Below are 19039 nucleotides of genomic sequence, written 5' to 3' on the forward strand. Positions count from 1 at the left end.
TGGAAATCTCATGCACATGTTGCAGCTAAATAGTTATTTAACCATATTTGCTTAGGAAAATGTGTTCAAGTTTACTGCCTCACTTGAAAATGTAAATTGCGAAATCTGAATTGAATATATAGTTTTCATGATGCAATTCGATGGTGTTGTAATTATTTGACTTTGTTGAATTGTCAGTTATTTTGTTGCTTCGTAGGCAAACTAGATTGTGCCTATAGTAGAACCTATATGAGCACACTTTTTAGTTGTGGTGACTTCTTTTTTCTTTTGTGTCACTTATCAGTTAATCAAAATTATGTCGTTATTCAAATGCTAGGTAAGTGGGTAAATTATGTCGTTATTCAAATTTTATTTGGATATGGTTTCAATTTTAAGAATGCTATAATTTTGTCCACGTCTAGACGGATGACACATGTAATTAGAAAATAATATGATCGGATTTGTGGCTCGAGGTATATGTATGCTCAATAGGGTAGCGCTCTAATCTTTGGCTTTTAAGATAGCTGATAGCGCCAAAGGTGTGGGGCAAACCCTAGTAAGAAACATTCTAGAAACATCTCCCCACCTAATATTCCCCCTATATATATAAATATAAATGAGAGCACCACATCTCAGCCTCCTCCTAATTTCAAAACAATGTCAACAGCCACCGAGACTGCAAAGATGATAACACTAACAAGTTCCGACGGAGAAAAGTTCGAAATCGAAGAAACAGTTGCAATGGAATCAATAACAATAAAAAACATAATCGATGACGGGGCAATTGATACTGGAATCCCATTACCGAACGTAATGGCACCTGTTTTATCGAAAGTTATTGAGTATTGCAAACACCATGTTGATAATCCATCTAAGATTGAAGACCGTGAAGTGGATGATGAGTTGAAGAAGTGGGACAAGGAATTTGTTCAGGTTGATCAGAATATGTTGTTTGATTTAATATTGGCTGCTAATTATTTGAATATTAAAGGGTTATTGGATTTGACTTGTTCAACTGTTGCTGATATGATGAAAGGGAAGACTCCTGAAGAGATTAGGAACACTTTTCATATTGTTAATGATTATACTGCTGAGGAAGAGGAAGAAGTTAGGAGGGAGAATTCTTGGGCTTTCGAGTGATGGAAAGGTCTTGCTTTTTGTTTTGTTTTTATGTTTTGGATATTTTAAGGGTTTTTGTTTATGGTGGATGTGATTATTATGGATTATTAATGGTTTAGATATTTTGGGGATGTTGTTTCGTTAATGATAATTGCTTTGTTTGTTGAATGCATTAGCGCTTGTATGTTTTGGTATCAGTGTCTGGTTGCACTGTATTAGTTGCGGATTGTTATGTTGGCTGTTGTCTAGGAATAGCGTTCGTGAATGCATGTTGCTATTGAAGTTTATGCGTAAATATTAGTTGCAGACTTTTAAGTTTTTGTTGTCTTTGTCTAGAATTAATTATGTCAGATTAGTATATCACCTGAATATTGACATGGAATGTAAGGTCGTTGGGTTTAGAATTGGAAAGTTGAAGTTTTAGAAAGTAGTTATATATTTTTGAGAACAAGGTGATATTACGATCATGTTGTTTAATACTAGCAAATACAGCAAGTAAGGTGTTACTAGGACGAAGCAGAATAAATTGAACTCGTGATATTGTTCTACATAGATGGTTCTGCACAAGCGCACTTTACTAGTACTTATTAGTTCACTCAATAGTTGATAGTTATTGATGTTAGAAGGTGCGTTGTATAACTTCTTCTCATATGCTAGCACTGTTAAAGTGCTCAAAATCAGCTTTCATTGTTAGAATCTATTTAGGGGATATTCATTGGTCATTGCCTTTTCCTCTGTGAACTGTATATTATCTGGGAATTTTACCATTCTTAATTCTGTTCCCATTGTCAAACACTTAAACACTGAGAAATCACAGTGAGTCTGTATACACGAATGGTACTTTTTACCCCTGTAATAAGAGTAAAGAAATTTGTATGTCATGTAATGGCTTATTGATCTTGAATTTCTGCCTAGTGAAGAGGATTTCTACCTCTGAATATGTAACAATTGTTGCCACCATAATCTTTTGAAAGTTGAATTGTGTGAAATCCATCAACAGTGTATAGAGGGATGTATGACAGGTATATTTATATAGTGATAGTTGCACTTTCTTGTTTGGTCTTGTAGGGGGATTTTACTAAAAGCATATGGAGTGAAGTACCAATGTGGCTATATGCCATGCTTGTCTGTTGATTACAACTGACAAAACCTGTTATTGATCTATTAGCTCTTTGATAGTCTTGCAACTCTGATCGCTGCAGAGTCTAATAAGAATACGCCATAGTGATTAGTGTCCTTGTATTAATAATACTATTAATAAATGCAAATACATCATTTGGGGTTGGGTATTGCATCTTCCTACTGTTGGGAATTTGTGTTTTGACTCTATTATAACTGATTGGGAAAGCTATAGTACAACTTGATGTAACTATTATAAGGGTAGTGTGAATCTCTCACACACTGATATTCTAATATAATATTGTTTTATCGACCAAAAAAAAAAGTCATTTGTGCCCTAGTCATGATACAAGGTTTTTATTTTCGTTTGCTTAGTCATGGTGCTTGTTAATGAAAAGTGCACCTCTAGTTAATGTAAATGATGCTCAACCACCGGCTTTTTCAATGTTGTTGCGGGAGTTTGTTTTGGTCACTTTGTTTTCTTATTTATTCATCTTGTAGGCTGTTACAGAAAAAAGGACTTTGAACCTTAGATCTTTGCAGTGTATAATAGGACATCTTGCCTCATGATAAACACAAGAAGGATGATGTCAGACATGAGATTTCAGTCTCTTGTTTTATAATCATAGACAGACGAGATTTCAGTCCCTCGCTTTATAATCTTAGACAAACATTGCCAAAGAAACGTCAACAAAGAATGGAGAGTTAAAATGTCAGAGAATTTCTTTGAGAAGGGTTGCTATAGGTTGCTATAGCTTTTAAGACTTTCTGTAGCTCTGTTTTAGTATGCCCGATTGCCCGAACCTGACAAAATATTAACTTGCTGAAAAATGATGATTTGAGCCTTTTTCTTCCTGTTCTGTTTTCTAATTGCAATAAAGTTGGATGTAGATTAGGCAATTAGCAGAGTATGAGTTTGAGAAACTGCATCACCATGCAAAACCAATTCACCCCACATGAAGTATGCTTTTTGAGATTTCCTCTTGTCCTATAGATTGGTTGAACACAAAGCAAGGATGGTCCCCGTGGTATATCATTCTAATTTTTTCCTTTCTTACGATTTTGTACTACACGAGTTGAACCTGTAGAACTGAAAATCTCAGTTTCTGGACAACGATGTATGCGTTTCGATTTTGCGTTTTGATTTTCAAAATAATCTTAGAACTTCATAATCCTTACTAGTTGGACTTGGTGAGTGAATGTAATGTTTAGGAGACAAATCCCTGTCATTATGCATTCCATTGCGTTGCAGGAATTTATTAGTTGGTCATAATAAATTTGAGAGATGAACTTCAGTCCTGTCAATATCGCGCTGGAGTTCATTGTTTGTTCTCTATAATTGAAGAAACTTACTCGGTTGAAATTTGAAGTGCCACTGCTAAATATGAATTATCCAAAGTATTTATCCTGATGAAATGAATAAAGTACGAAAAGCTATATGGAATGAACTCGACACTAATGGACAAAGGATCAACAGAAACCTCTTTAAGTTTTTTTTTGGTAGTCACCTCTTTTAAGTAAATTAGAACAATCGTTTTCCTACTTATCGCAGTTCAATATAGCATAAGTAGGGAAACGACCTTCGGTAGACATGTTTCGTGAGAGGCTGAAAAAAAAACTATTTTCTTTTTCACGGCAATGCGCGCGCCTTGGTTATGACGAATCTGAGCACGCGCACGCTTAGATTTCTTCACACGAATAGTACCTGTTTTTCTCCATTTCTCATGTGATAGATAACTCCAACAATCTCCCCCTTCCGAAGAGTGGGGGGATATCTCTATGCATTCCCAAATCAACAGGATGAGTGTATTACCATTCCGACGGTAGCACAATAAACATCAAACTTACTTTTTGGTAAGACTTTGGTCATCATATCTGACCTACTCTTGTCGGTATGAATCTTCTCAATGCACAAATGTTTGTCTTCGAGAATTTCTCTAATCCAATGATAACGCACAAGATATAGAATGAAAACTCGGATTCTTGTTCAAATTGATGGCGCTCTGACTGTCACATAGAACTACAAACTGTTTCTGCTTTAGCCCTAGTTCATCGAAGAACCTCTTCATCTATAGCATCTCTTTGCAAAACTCAATGGCTGCAATATACTCAACTTTTATAGTGGAGAGGGCAACACATTTTTGCAACTTCGATTGCCAAGAAACTGCTCCCCTTGCAAAAGTAAACAGATAACCGGAAGCGGACTTTATAGAGTCAACATCACCTGCCATGTTTTCATCTATGTAGCCTTCAAACAAGGTCTTACTGCCACCAAAACACAAACAGGCTTTGGAAGTGCCCTTGAGATATCTCAATATCTACTTAACACCTTGTCAATGCTCTTTACCCGGATTTGAAAGAAAACGACTTATAACACCAACGGCGAAAGCAATATCCGGTCTTGTACACACCATATCATACATCAAACTGTCCACTGCGGATGCATAAGAAATCTTTTCCATTTGACTTTGCTCAACTTACAAAGTTTTAATTAAATTACTATTTGATCACCTACCAGGACGCTACCGAGGCAAGGCCGATGTCAAAACTCAAATACCTTATTTATACTTGTGTTATGACCTGCCAACTTTCTTAACTTGCATTTATACTTGGTGCATTCATTATTTTTTGCTCGATCTCAAAATTGCTTGAAGTTTCAATGAGCATAATGTATTTTTTTTTGTCTGGATGACCCCCCTACAATGTAGAGAAGTATTTACAGAATTTTAGTTCTAATAAAAATCTTTAGAGATTTATAGAAATAGTTCTTAGTTTCATTTGAAGCTGAATGGAAACGGTCATATCATTTGATAATCTATGAACCATCAAATACTTCTGGCAAAACTTTCTTTAGATGAATTGTTCCTGTTCTGTTGGTATATTAGGTTTCTGGTTGCATAGTTGAATAAAAGGGAGGTGAAAATCAAGGGTGGGTATTATGCGCATCATTCATGGTATGTTTTTAAACACTTCTCCTTTCTTATTATGTATATTTCCCTTGTTTTTTTTCTTTGCTTATTATCTATGTAGAGTTATGTTTGAGGGCTTTCTTTCTGTCTATTGTTCAACTTGCAGCTATATTCCTAGGAACAAACGATCTTGATGACACGTAGCTTAAGCTTAAGGGAGGAAAAAATGATTGAATTCATGCCACAACAAACTTTAATATGCTGGGGAAAGTTGTATTCGATAATAAAGGTAAAGCATTGGGTGATGCAAAGTTAAGTATTGGGTGATGTTGCAAACCAACAGAGCAAATATTTAGTCATGGTTATGCAATATTAATGTAAAATTTTGAACTGAAATATCATTTGAGGTTGACCAATGTTTGCGATCACTATGTGCAACTTCAGTTTCTTACAGGGTGCAGTTACCAATAATCAATTAATGTGGTCTATCAATTGAAAGTGATAATTTTTTTGGTGGAGATCCACTGATCCAGTCCATTCTTGGTAATTTTGTGTGTATGCCATTTTCAAATTTGATTTGATTTGTTTTGGTAAATTTTCTTTTTTAAAATACACTTACATATGCCTGCTACTTAACACCGGAGGTAATGTTTTGTTCTTATATGTGTTTGTAAGTTTTGTTGTAGTCATTGCTACTAATTCATGATATTCAAATCACTTTTCATAGTCTATATGTAACCATTGATGATCACTATAGGTCTACAATACTATTGGTAGCTTTTACTTTCTCAGACCTATTTGAAATTTCATTTTGTTAGTTTGTATTTAGTTCGGTTTGCATTTGAATTTGCATGTTGATGGAAAGTTTTTTTTTGTACCAATGGCACGGAAAATGCTTCTAACACGTTGGATATAAGATAAATGCATGTAATTACCAACAAAAAAAGATAAATGCATGTATATATTATTCTTCCAATCAAGACGTTTTTTTTTTTTTTTCTCAGTAAGCAAAAATTTGTATTGATGAAAGGTGGTTGGGGAGGGGGGAGAGTACACAAGGAGTTACTTACAGTCTACGCACAAAGTAGCACTATAAGAACTTAACAAAACCTATAATAAACATGCTCTATAACCTCCCATTTGGTTATCGATGAGGGTTTTACAATAAAAATAACTTGATCATTGTCTTGCAAACTGACCGAGTACTTTGCCAATTGATCTGCTGTGAAATTGGCTTCTCTCCAAACTAGAGTCAATTTGCAGTAGTCCCTGCCATCTCTGCTTCATACACCCAGTGTTCGTGATTCCAAACGAAACCTCGGAATTCCACCCAATATTTCGATTTTTCAAAAAACTAGAATTTCGAATATAGAGTCGAAATATTGATTATCCCGAAATCAATCGAAATTCCAAATATGATAGGGGTCGAAATTTGATGAATTTTGGTTTTTGGATTTGTCGGAATTCCGAGAATTCCAAAATCCCGAACTATGCATACACCAAGGTACACTTGAAGTTCCAAAAGCATTAACCGCAGATGTCGAGTCTGACTCCACCCAGACCTTCCTCCAATTTATCTTAATAGCATACTCCACCGCCTCTAAAATTGCTAAACATTCAACTATGAAATTCGTCTGATGCCCAATATTCCTGCAAAGAAATGCTAGGAACACACATTCATAATTTCTAAAGCACGCACCATAGCCTGAAGGGCCAGGATTACCACAAGAAGCCCCATCGACATTAACTTTTATGATGTCACCCTCGGGTGGGTATCATTTGCAATCCTTGATCCTAGGTGCCCTCCGTGGCTTGTCTTGCAAACCCCAATTCTTCAAGATACAAGACTCACTACCCCCTCTTTTCATCTGACGACCTATAGCAAGGCAGTAAGAGAAATGGATATTAGTCCTCAATTGTACTTTTCTTTAACATAGATTCAGCTGTTCCCCTTCAAAGATGCATCGATGTCTACTTCTCCAGTTGATGACCATGCCTGCTAATATCGCTGAACAACACAATGACCGATATGAAAATTCTTCACACCCTTAATCTCCAACACAAACTGAGAAGAGCACCAAAAATTCTGGAATGTTACTGGCTTCTACTACCTCCTAGCATCATAAAAATTAATGTGGATGGAAGTTCACGAGGGAACCCATGTAGGGCTGGTTGGGGAGTGATTCTCAGGGATGACATGGGTAACTTTTTGGGGGCAGTAGCAGGTGGCCTTGGGGTATCTACTAACTATATGGAAAAAACTTGTGCTATTATAGAAGGGATTCAGAGGGCACTGGATCAGGACTGTCAATATATATGGGTGGAATCTGACTCTACATCGGTAGTCAAAGCCTTTCAGGAAGACACAGTGCATTGGAGGGTTTGAACAAAATGGAAGCAACTCAGGGAGAAAGCATCATGGATCAATGTTACAGCTACATGGAGGGAGACAAACAAAAGCGGATAGTCAGGCGAGACATGGAGCAAAGATTGCAAAATGGAGAAAGTAAATGGTGGGACAACAAACCTCCTTTTGTGCGAGATATGGAGAACCACTTTACTACTTACTTCTGTTTCATAAGTTAAATGTAGGATGTAATAGGTGGGTACACAACTGATGATACCCATATTGTACAGTTCTTAACACTTTTTTTTTTTTCTTCCTTGTAACCTCTTATTCTTGTAATCAATTACCTTTTAGCGAAAAAAAACTGCTAATACCGCTGACACCCACAGCTGCTTAACGAGAGAACCACTTCTTCTATGTAACCTGAGTGCTTTTGAAAAATTTGCAAAAGTGTTGTTACATCCAAACTGAAATCCAACCCACAATCAAGACGTTTTCAATTACACTGTTGATTTGGCCACGTACAAATATGTGCATTTTTGCTAGTACAACTTGTAGAGAAAAAGGTATTTTTTTTTCTCTTTCACGTGTAGGGTGCGACCCGTGCTCACTTTTGCCTTGACAAGGGCGTGCCCTGCGCTCATACCTTTGGTGACCTCCAGGAGATTAAGCGCGTGACCCGCGCTCCACCGTTTTCAGCACGAAATTCACTGTTTCGGAAGTTTTTCTGAAATAGTATAAATATAGGTTTTTTTGTAGAAACCTAACTTTTCCAAAACCAAGAAAGAGAGAGATTATAAGTGAGAAATTTTTTGTGAGTTGAGTGTTCATTCTTTGTGAGTGAATTGAGAGACTTGTAATCTGTTATTCTGGACATCTAGTAAAGTTTGGAACTCCTAGTGTAGACGTAGGCAAATTGCCGAACCACGATATATCTCATCTTGTAGTTTGTTCTTCTTTTACATTAATTGTTTTACTTTATATGTTTGTTATTTGATATTGAGAAGTATTGGGATATTGCTTGGAGGGTGGTGAAGTCTTGTCTATTGAGAAGGATCGATCATTGTGTTGGATTGATCCGTTTGTTGTGGGTAATGTTGTTTCCACAGTTATTTATTCATAACAATTGGTATCGGAGCGTAGATATACGACATAGGATTTTGAATTTAGTGCTCAAAATTTATGTAGACAAGGTATTCAATTAAATTCTGAAGTGAAATTATTTTTTGGGTTATTGTGTGCAACCTGAAAGATGACTCCCAAGATGTCAAACGCAAGGTTTGAAGTAGAGAAGTTTAATGGGAAGAATAACTTTGGGATTTGGCAAGTCCAAGTAAGGGACATCCTCATCCAACAAGGTTTGCACAAGGCTTTAAAGGTGATTAAATCTAAGGCGGCGAGTATAAATAATGATGATTGGGAAGAGTTCAATCTTCAGGCTTGTTCATCAATCCGGTTATGTCTTGCTAATGAGGTCATGTATAGTGTGATGGGAGAAAATACCGCTGCCGGTATTTGGCTCAAACTAAAGTCTATGTATATGACCAAGAGCATGACGAACAAGATGTACTTTAAGAAGCGTCTTTATCGGTACATGATGGTGGATGGTTCAACAATGCAAGAGCATGTTAGTGAGTTCCGTCGGCACCTAGCGGATTATTTGAATGTGGGCATGAAAATGGATTATGAGGATCAAACGGCATGTTTAATATTCTTCTTGCCAAAAAGCTATGAGCATCTAATGACTACATTATGAACAGAGAAGATGTTGATCTTGACGAAGTTCAGAGTGCTCTTTTTTCTTATGAGTTGATGAAGAAGACACGTGTAGAGAGAATAACATTGATGCAGGTCAGGGGCTAGTGGCAAGAGGAAGGTCGTATGAAAAGGTTTCTACAAGCAATGAGAAGTCTAGGTCCAAGTCAAAGAAGCCTTTGACACATGTGAAGTGCTATAATTGCGATGAAAAGGGACATTACACAAGTAATTGTCCTCACCCGAAGAAAGAGAACAAGAGAGATGGTAAGAAGAAAGGTAAGGCAAAAATTGAGGCAAGTTATGCTTCAGGCTCTAAAGGGGACGAGTTGAGTCCCTGTGTGTCCACACAAAACTATATGGTCGAAAGGTGGATTCTTGATTCCGGATGTTCCTACCATATGTGCCCGAATAGAAAGTGGTTTACGTACTTCTTATGAGAGCATTGATGGTGGTTCCGTTTTGATGGGTAATGATGTTGCTTGTAAGACGGTAGGAATTGGAACTATACGGATCAATATGATGGTGTAGTGAGGACTTTAACTGATGTGAGGCATGTTCCTGAGCTAAAGAAAAACCTTATTTCTCTTGGTACCTTGGATTCCAAAGACCACAAGTTTGTGGGCGAAGGTGGAGTCCTAAAGATTGTCAGTGGCTTTTTAACTGTTATGAAGGGTCAAAGACATGGAACCTTGTATACTTTGATGGTTAGTACGATGATAGGCGATGTAGCAGTGGTTGCATGTAGTGATGATTCTGAATGCACTAAGATGTGGCATATGCGACTAGGGCATATAAGTGAAAAAGGTTTGTCTGAGTTGTGCAAGCGAGGGTTCTTGAAGGACTTGAAGAAGCCAAGTATGGGGTTCTGTGAGCATTGCGTCTATGGGAAGCAGTGCAGAGTCAAGTTCAAGTCAAGCAAGCACACGACAACATGCATCCTTGACTATGTGCATACAGATGTTTGGGGACCCTCCAGAGTGGCTTCTAAAGGAGGTAACCGTTATCATGTTTCATTTATAGATGATCATACCCGCTATGTGTGGGTGTATATGATGAAAATGAAAGATGGAGTGTTTGAGACATTTAAGAAGTGGAAGGCAAAGGTTGAGAATCGCACAGATAGGAAGGTAAAGATACTACGGTCTGATAATGGTACTGAGTATATCTATGGGCCTTTCCAAGAGGTTTGTGCGCAACAGGGAATTGCCAGACACTGGACAGTCAGGGGCACGCCTCAGCAGAATGGAATGGCAGAGATGATGAATAGAACCTTGCTTGAAAGGGCAAGATGTTTGTTGTTTAATGCCAGTCTAGGTAAAGAGTATTGGGCAGATGCAATGTCCATGGCGTGTTACCTATATAATAGGTTACCAGTTCCAGCTATAGATTGCAAGACACCTTATGAGGTGTGGTCAGGTAACCCAGCTGATTATAGTATTTTGCGAGTGTTTGGATCGACTGCTTACTACCATGTGAGGGAGAGCAAGCTAGATCCTAGAGCTAAGAAAGCCATATTCTTAGGCTTCGCAAATGGGGTAAAGGGATACATATTGTGGTGTCTAGACGACCACAAGTTCCTGGTCAGCAGAGATGTTACATTTGATGAGACTTTCGTGTTATCTTCAAGAAAATTTGGAAAGAGTTGGGCGCGAATGGTGAGTCTATAGAAGTTCAAGCCACCGAGCTTGAGTTGTGCGATGTGTGAGATGACCGGGTTGGTTCATGATGAGGTACCAAATCATGGAACTACACAGCAACAGGAAGAAGAGCAAGAGCATCCCCAACTTGTATTGGTTGACCCTAGGACAAAGATACAAGTTAAAGAAGTGCACAAGTATGGGCACGAGAAGCCGGTGAAACACTATGGTCAGGTGGATTTAGTGGCATATGCACTGAATATCGAAGATGATGAGCCAAATAGTTTCAAGAAAGCTGTTAGAGATGCTCATTATAGAGATTGGTTGGTTGCTATGCAAGAAGAGATGAAGTCTCTTGATAAAAATCACACATGGGACCTAGTTTTATTGCCAAAGGGCAAAAGGACTATCGGCATTAAATGGGTATTCAGAAAGAAAGAGGTCCTTCCCGAGTTCGATAGTACTGGGTACAAGGCAAGAGTAGTAGCAAAGGGTTTCTTACAAAAGGAAAGAGTCAACTACAATGAGGTATTTTCCCCAATGGTCAAACATACTTCCATTCGTGTGTTATTGAGTTTAGTTGCTCACTTCGACTTGGAGTTAGAGCAACTTGATATGAAAACTGCTTTCTTGCATGGGGACTTGGAAGAAGAGATCTATATGAGACAACCTGAAGGGTTTGTCGTTGCTGAGAAAGAAGATCATGTATACAAATTGAATTGGTCACTGTACGGGTTAAAGCAATCGCCCAAGCAATGGTACAAGCGCTTTGACACGTTCATGATGCAACATGAGTACACCCGAAGTAAGTATGACTGTTGTGTTTACTTTCGTAGACTTCGTGGTATAAACTTCATCTATCTCCTGCTTTATGTGGATGACATGCCTATTGCTTCCAAAAGCATGGTGGAGATAGACAAGTTGAAATCTCAACTTAGCTCTGAGTTTGAGATGAAAGACTTAGGTAGAGCCAAGAAGATACTGGGCATGGAGATTGACTGAGATAGGAAGAAGCGACGGATAGTTGTATTTCAGAAGAAAGAAAGTAATTTCTCGATTTGGTATGGAGAATGCAAAATCGGTTTCCACACCTTTAACTGGGCATTTTAGGCTTTTAGCTAAGTTCTCTCCTAGTTCAGTGGAGGAACAAAAGCATATGGCTAATGTTTCTTATGCAAGTGTCGTGGGCAGTTTGATGTATGTTATGGTGTGCACACGCCCAGACATTTCATAAGCAGTTAGTGTTGTAAGCAGGTATATGGCAAATCCTGGGAATTAGCATTGGGAGGCAGTGAAATGGGTACTAAGGTGCTTGAAGGGTACCTTGGATGTGGGATTAGTTTATGGTGGAGGCACTTGTTATGTCAGTGGGTATGTGGATTCAGGTTATGCAGGTGATCTAGATAGACGACGATCGACTACTGGTTATGTGTTTATAATGCATGGTTCACTAGTTAGTTGGAGGTCTATGCTACAAGCTACAGTTGCTCTATCTACTACTGAGGCAGAGTATATGGCAGTGGCAATGGCAGAGGCAGTGAAAGAGACACTATGGCTTCGAGGTCTTCTAGATGATATGGGTATTGAGCAGAACAGTGTTGCTTTGTATTGTGATAGTTAGAGTGCTATTCATTTGGCGAACAACCAGGGACCAAGCATATTGATGTCCGTTATCACTTTATACGAGATGTCGTTGAGGATAGTGATGTAACACTTGAGAAAGTGGACACCCATGATAATCCTGCTGATATGTTGACAAAGGTTGTTACCGGAGTTAAGTTCCAACACTGTTTGGACTTGCTCCAAATCCTACATGCTTGAATGAGCCCTTTGTGGGCATGGCCCTTCGGGGCAGTTGACTGCGAGTCTTCCTTGCTGGATGTGTTCCTACTGGATGTATTTAACTCGGTTTTATGTGTTACAACCTCACCGAGGTGGAGAATGTAGAGAAAAAGTATTTTTTTTCTCTTTCACGTGTAGGGCGCGACCCGCGCTCACTTTTGCTTTGACAAGGGCGCGCCCTGCACTCATGCCTTTGGTGACCTCCGGGGAGCTTAAAAGCGCGACCGCTTTTTTTTTGCTTTTTTCGAGGCGACCACCCGCTCCACCGTTTTCAGCACGAAATTCACTATTTCGGAAGTTTTTCTGAAATAGTATAAATATAGATTTTTTCTGTAGAAATCTAATTTTTCCAAAACCAAGAAAGAGAGAGATTATAAGTGAGCAATTCTTTGTGAGTTGAGTGTTTATTCTTTGTGAGTGAATTGAGAGACTTGTAATCTGTTACTCCAGACATCTAGTAAAGCTTGGAACTCGTAGTATGGACGTAGGCAAATTGCTGAACCACGATATATGTCGTCTTGTGGTTTGTTCTTCTTTTACATTAATTGTTTTACTTTATATGCTTGTTATTTGATATTGAGAAGTGTTGAGATATTACTTGGAGAGTGTTGAAGTCTTGTCTATTGAGAAGGATCGATCCTTGTGTTGGATTGATCAATTTGTTGTGGGTAACGTTATTTCCACAGTTATTTATTCACAACACAACTAATGATTTACCACAACTCATTAAGCTCCATTATATGAATCAATGGGACATTGGGACAACAACACAACTATATATGTCACAGAATTAAACCAGAAAGAATGGCCATTTATATTGATTGGTAATAACAAAAGAGTAAACATTCAAAAGCATAAAAAAAAATGACATGAACTATATAGTTATTAACTTATTATTCTTCAATGAATACAAACATATAATCGCTAGAATTTCATCATCCACCTTTCCATTGATCATCAGTTAGAAAATGGTCTGAAGATTTTCAACCACTTTCTTATCTAGTTGGAAGGCTTTGGTGAGAACATCACTTGGGATGGGCGGGTTTGATCCAAATACTGCATTAGCTACAATGATGGTACCTGGATTCTGACTGCTCAAGGCGGCGATTGCAACAGCAGCAGTTCCATTTCCGACATTGTATTGGAAATGAATGAGACCCACTGGAAACACAAACATATCTCCCGCTTGAAGTGTCTTGGAAATTAGACGATTTTCAGGATTCGAGGTGACAAAGCCAACATAGAGTGTGCCTTGCAAGACGGTCAGCATCTCAGTAGCACGAGGATGTGTGTGTGGTGGGTTGATTCCCCATGGTGCAAAGTCTATGCGTACCATGGAAATACCAAAAGTGTTGAGTCCGGGTACTTGAGCCACATTAGCAGGGGTGACCTTTGATCCCACAGCATTTGTCGTGTTTCCTGGTAAGCGTGCTCCAGAGAAAAAGAAATCGTTCGCTTGAGCAAGCTTTGGGTCCTTGCAAACCAGACCATTCACGCGCACTGCCAAATGTGGTGGAATAAATATTAACTTCTTACGATCAACTGACCAAAATTTTAAAGACTCTTCCCTAGTAATCTATGAAATATCGTAATAATCAGCGTTATAATGCAATCTTACCAATATAATAAAATAGAAAATTACCAACATTAAGGATTAACAAACCTGTGCTATTAAAATCTGCAACACAAAAATCTTGCAATGGACTAGGCTCAGCTGACGCAAATGCAAACGAACAAGTGAGGGCTAACAAAATCAACAAAAGAATGTGGTTGGCCATGACAAAATTTCCTTATATCAATTCACTATTTGCAACAGAATAGGAAAAATGTCTCGAAGTGTTTGAATGTAGGAGGAGCAGATTCAGCTGAAGCTATGAAAGTAGCATAGCTTGAGTACTCTATATATAGTCATAGAGATTGCTTGCAGGAACAGTGAACGAAAGATACAACAATTATTGTAAGGGTTTGTATTGCAGTCCAAACTTGTATATATTGACAAGGTCTCACTATCTTGAACCAAATCCAACTGAAACATTCCTCGTTCCAGTTAGCCATTTTATATAATATAATTTATCATAATCACAATCAGGAGTTCAGGACCCAGCTGGTACACTGTACCAGCGTCAATTTATGGACTTTTGTTTATAAACATAAACATAAATCTTTTAAGAGTGAACACTGAAAAGAGTTATTTAAAATGAAAGACCCGATCAACACGTGTTTGCAAGTATATAATATTTGGATACTATAATGACCGACTACAAAGTATGATAAGAACACGTAATTCCACATTCATCTGAGGAAGGTAGGGCTGCATATCAATATATATATATATATATATATATAGGGGATGGTTATATGAACTCCATTTAAAATGATTCCAAAAAAACTCCACCACTAAATATACCACTATATATATATATATATATATATATTAGTTTGTTAGTAACTAAATCGATATGTTATCTGATTTTTTATGTGATTTTACTTTTTATCATAAATCGGGTGATTAATGCTGTGTACCACAAGTCAATATATCAAACTGTAAAAATATTAGTTTCCATTTGAATTGAGACATGCATTAGCAAATTTACATACAAAGAGTGTTAGCTCATTCACTAATTCATAAAATCATGTGTAAATCAAATTATAATGGGGATGCTTATATGAACTCCACTAAAACAACTCCAAATGAACTCCACCATTTAACTCAATGAACTAAAAGTGATTTTTTGGTGGAGATGTTTTATATATATATATCATATATAAAAATAATATTTATATATATACAACCTCATAAAAATCATTTAGAAAGTTATGAAATTATCCAACGGTCCGCATGTTTTTTTAATTTTTACAATTTTTACTTTTTATCATATTCAATTGGCTGATTTTTTGGTGGGGTGTTCTCAATCATCAATATACACATCCACAAAAATTAGTTTCCATTTGATTTGAGAAGTTCATTTTTATGAGTGGAGTAACTTTAGCTCATTTATAATGGAGTAAAATATAACCATCCCCAATTATAATATATCAAGTCGGTACGAGTGTTACTAAAGGAGTAAAGGCTATGGGATTTGGAACGCAAACTATACTAGATAGATAGCATTGACATAGTCCGGGATTTTGGAATTCTCAGAATTTCGATAAATTCAAAAACTGAAATTGACAATATTTTGACCCTAGTCAAATATTGATTTCGATAAGATTTCGGAATAATTAATATTTCGACCTTATGTTATATTTTCTGGTTTTTTTAAAAACCAAAATATCCAACGGAATTTTGATATTCCGTTCGGAATCTTGAACACTAAATATTGATGACATGCACGCTGAGGCAAAAGAGAAACAAGTCCATCCGGTTCCAAGTTTATTTCACCTACAAATGTCCAGAGATAGACCCAAGATTTTCACCCAAAGTATTCAAGGTCAATCAACATTGATTTATACATTTTGTAAGAAAATTTGTATTTTTAAACTCTCACAATTTTTTGTTAAAAAAGATTAGCTAATAGGCAAATTTGAAAAAAAAAAATTATCTAAATAAATATATATATTTTATATATACTAAAATGCAAAACTGAATTTCTTATTTTTTTTATCTTTAATAATAAAACTTAATTACGTTTTCTCTGTTTTTTCTTTGGATAACCAAACTATATTTTTTGTACAGTTAGTAACACTTGGAAACACATATATAAGCAGGAAATATTTTAGAAAGATGCTAAGTTCAATATTTAAAATGTATCATACAAATAAATAATTAGTACATTAGCTACTAATATGCAAATCACTTTAAACATCATCATCTGTTTTACAGTTTGTAACCTTTGTATCATACTGGTGGCCTGGTGGGGCATGGACAATTGAATATATAGAGAAACACGATTTATAAAACAGTGAGCCAACTTCATAGCACAGTGGGCCAGGTGATTAAATAATCAAACAAACAAAGCTAGCGCTAATAGCAAACGTTGAATTAACATCAAGGTTGAATACACGGAGCATCAACTGCAAATGTCTGTACCACTTTGTGCATTAGGGTATGTTCTTCTTGCTTACAAGTCTTGGGTGTCGAACGAGGGAATACACCTAAAAGTAGCTCAAATGACTCTGATGGGATACCTGCTTATGTCTCCTCAGCATATCGAAAGGCTATGGAGTTGTATAATGCTTGTGCTCAATACGAAGAACAAATTTCGTCCACAAACCACTATTCGATCTGCTGTGGCCTACCAAAGAAACTCTAACCTTACAACGTTATGACATATTAAATTTGCGAATGCAGTCTTCTGGTGATCCAGCTCGCACTCGGTTATTGTATGAACGTGCTGTTACAGAGTTCCCTGTTTCTAGCAAATCGATAATAATAGAGCTGGCTGAAAATGTCATGTTGCACTCCTTCAAGAAAAAGCCTATAATGGTTTCTGAAAGCAGAAGATTAGAATTTTATTTTCAGTAAGAGAAGCTTCACAGAAGCAATGCCACCAGAGACCGCATTGGCGAGAGAAGGCCACCAGCAGCATAGACAAATGCTAGACTTACAGTACGTCAAGAGGACAAAAGAAACTCACCAAAGAGTCACATATCCACATAAAGATCGAAAACCGATCAAACATCATTAGACTTTACTACTTTTAATCCTTGCTAAGTGAGAACCAAGTCTCTGTATCAGTAGTTCTTCCACATATGAGGTGTTGGTGTAGCCAAAACCGCAAGAAAGCCTCAACGCCGGCCACAAGTTCATTCAGCATTAATTAATCACTTTGTTCCTGAAAATTCTAGTATTTATAGATTTCCACATAATGCCCAAATTAATGTGTAAGGTGTCAAAAACTCCCCAACTTATCAGCACCAAAACCTTCTCTCTAGCTTTAGGCCAGGATACTAACCAGTCCATATGTATATATGAAATGTGTTAAAGGGGCAGGGTTCAGTGGCTGTCCATGCCATGAGTTCCGAGCACACATAGGCGTTCGAGTAATTAGTAGCAAAATCTTTACCTCATCAAATTTTGAAATTTTAATTGAAACAATACGTATCTGGATGTGATGATTTGTGTTAGTTCTGTATGTAGCTAAAGAAACTACTAAATAAGTCAACATCCTACTTTAGATGCCACTTCTAGTTTTGTTATTCATTAAATGGCTTTGCAAGAGAGGGAGATGTATAATTTGTAACTTAAAATTTGTACGTAATTGGAGACTTAGAGAGACATGCAACTTATTTTCATTAAAACGGATGTCTTTTCATCTTCATTTTCTTCACTATAAATTCAACAATCCAAAATCACATTCTTCACACACTTTTGTCTTTAACTCATTTGATCTATACTCATGGCAAAAAAAAACTTTGCTCTTCTACTAACAATTTCATGCATCATCGGAGCTATTACTGCGTCAACCAACAAGCTGCCGTTTAGGCAAGGGTACAACCTTAAGTCTAGGCTTTATGGAGAGGGTGCGGGAGATTGCTGGAACGCTTTATTGCAGCTGAAATCTTGTACCAGCGAGATTATTCTTTTCTTAATGGATGGTGATTCCTATCTAGGCACTGACTGTTGCCGCGCAATTCGTATAATTACTCGCGATTGTTGGCCTAGTATGCTTACTTCACTTGGTTTTACATCCCAAGAGGGTGATATACTTGTAGGCTACTGCAACACTACATCAGCTTCTCCTGCAAGACCAGTTCAGACTCCTCTTCAGTCACCTCTTGCCCCTCTTAGTGTAGTTTGATATGTCATTAGTGTGACAAAATGAAGTGTCTGGCTGAAGTTTACATGCTTGAGTTTTTGTTTTTGGTTGTCTTTTATTTTCTGTTAGAATTTGGGTTAGGGAGTGCTCAGTTGCTTTCTTATGGTGTTGTCCATGGCCTAGTACTACGATCTACGTGAATAATGAATGGTACTTTTTTGTTTTGGTATATGTAGCCTACGATATGATATTGTTTTAGCTACTTTAAATTAGCTACGTGAATAACTGTTGTCGAATTAGATCATATTCTGCTAATTTAGGGGTGGTCATCAAGTCGAGAGCCGAGTATTGGCATGCTCAGATTCGGCTCGTGAGTTTTCGAGTCGAGTTCGAGCCGAGCTCAAACTCAAGGTAGAGCCCCACTTTGTGCTCAAACTCGACTCGTTTTGAATTACAATAAGCTTGAGCTCGACTCGGCTCGACTCGTTTTACAAAACGAGCTCGAGTTCTCGTAGCTCGTGAGCTGAATCCAAGACAAGAACTCTTTTTTTTTTTTTTAAAAAAAAGAGAAAAAACACAAGACGCACAGTTGAGAAATCATATATGAAACATCACAATTCTGCTCAAAAC

The 19039-nt window shown here is 37.3% G+C and overlaps 1 protein-coding gene and 1 pseudogene across 2 annotated transcripts; one reads left to right on the forward strand and one right to left on the reverse strand.

Moving 5' to 3' along the window:
- The first annotated feature begins 451 nt into the window (after nucleotides 1-451).
- LOC147499969 (SKP1-like protein 1B pseudogene) lies at nucleotides 452-1266 on the forward strand (annotated as a pseudogene). Its single transcript, XR_015196143.1, has one exon. The product of XR_015196143.1 is annotated as an SKP1-like protein 1B pseudogene (transcript).
- Nucleotides 1267-13492: 12226 nt separating this feature from the next.
- LOC147499970 (germin-like protein 8-2) lies at nucleotides 13493-14594 on the reverse strand. The gene is made up of 2 exons (XM_086559235.1): nucleotides 14374-14594; nucleotides 13493-14210 (listed from the first exon to the last, which is right to left on the reverse strand). The coding sequence occupies exons 1-2, from the start codon at nucleotides 14486-14488 to the stop codon at nucleotides 13672-13674; spliced, it is 654 nt and encodes a 217-aa protein (XP_086415361.1). The 5' UTR covers nucleotides 14489-14594; the 3' UTR covers nucleotides 13493-13671.
- Nucleotides 14595-19039: the final 4445 nt, after the last annotated feature.

This window comes from Coptis chinensis, chromosome 5 (assembly GCF_015680905.1).
Source record: "Coptis chinensis isolate HL-2020 chromosome 5, ASM1568090v1, whole genome shotgun sequence".
Classification (NCBI taxonomy): Eukaryota; Viridiplantae; Streptophyta; class Magnoliopsida; order Ranunculales; family Ranunculaceae; genus Coptis; species Coptis chinensis.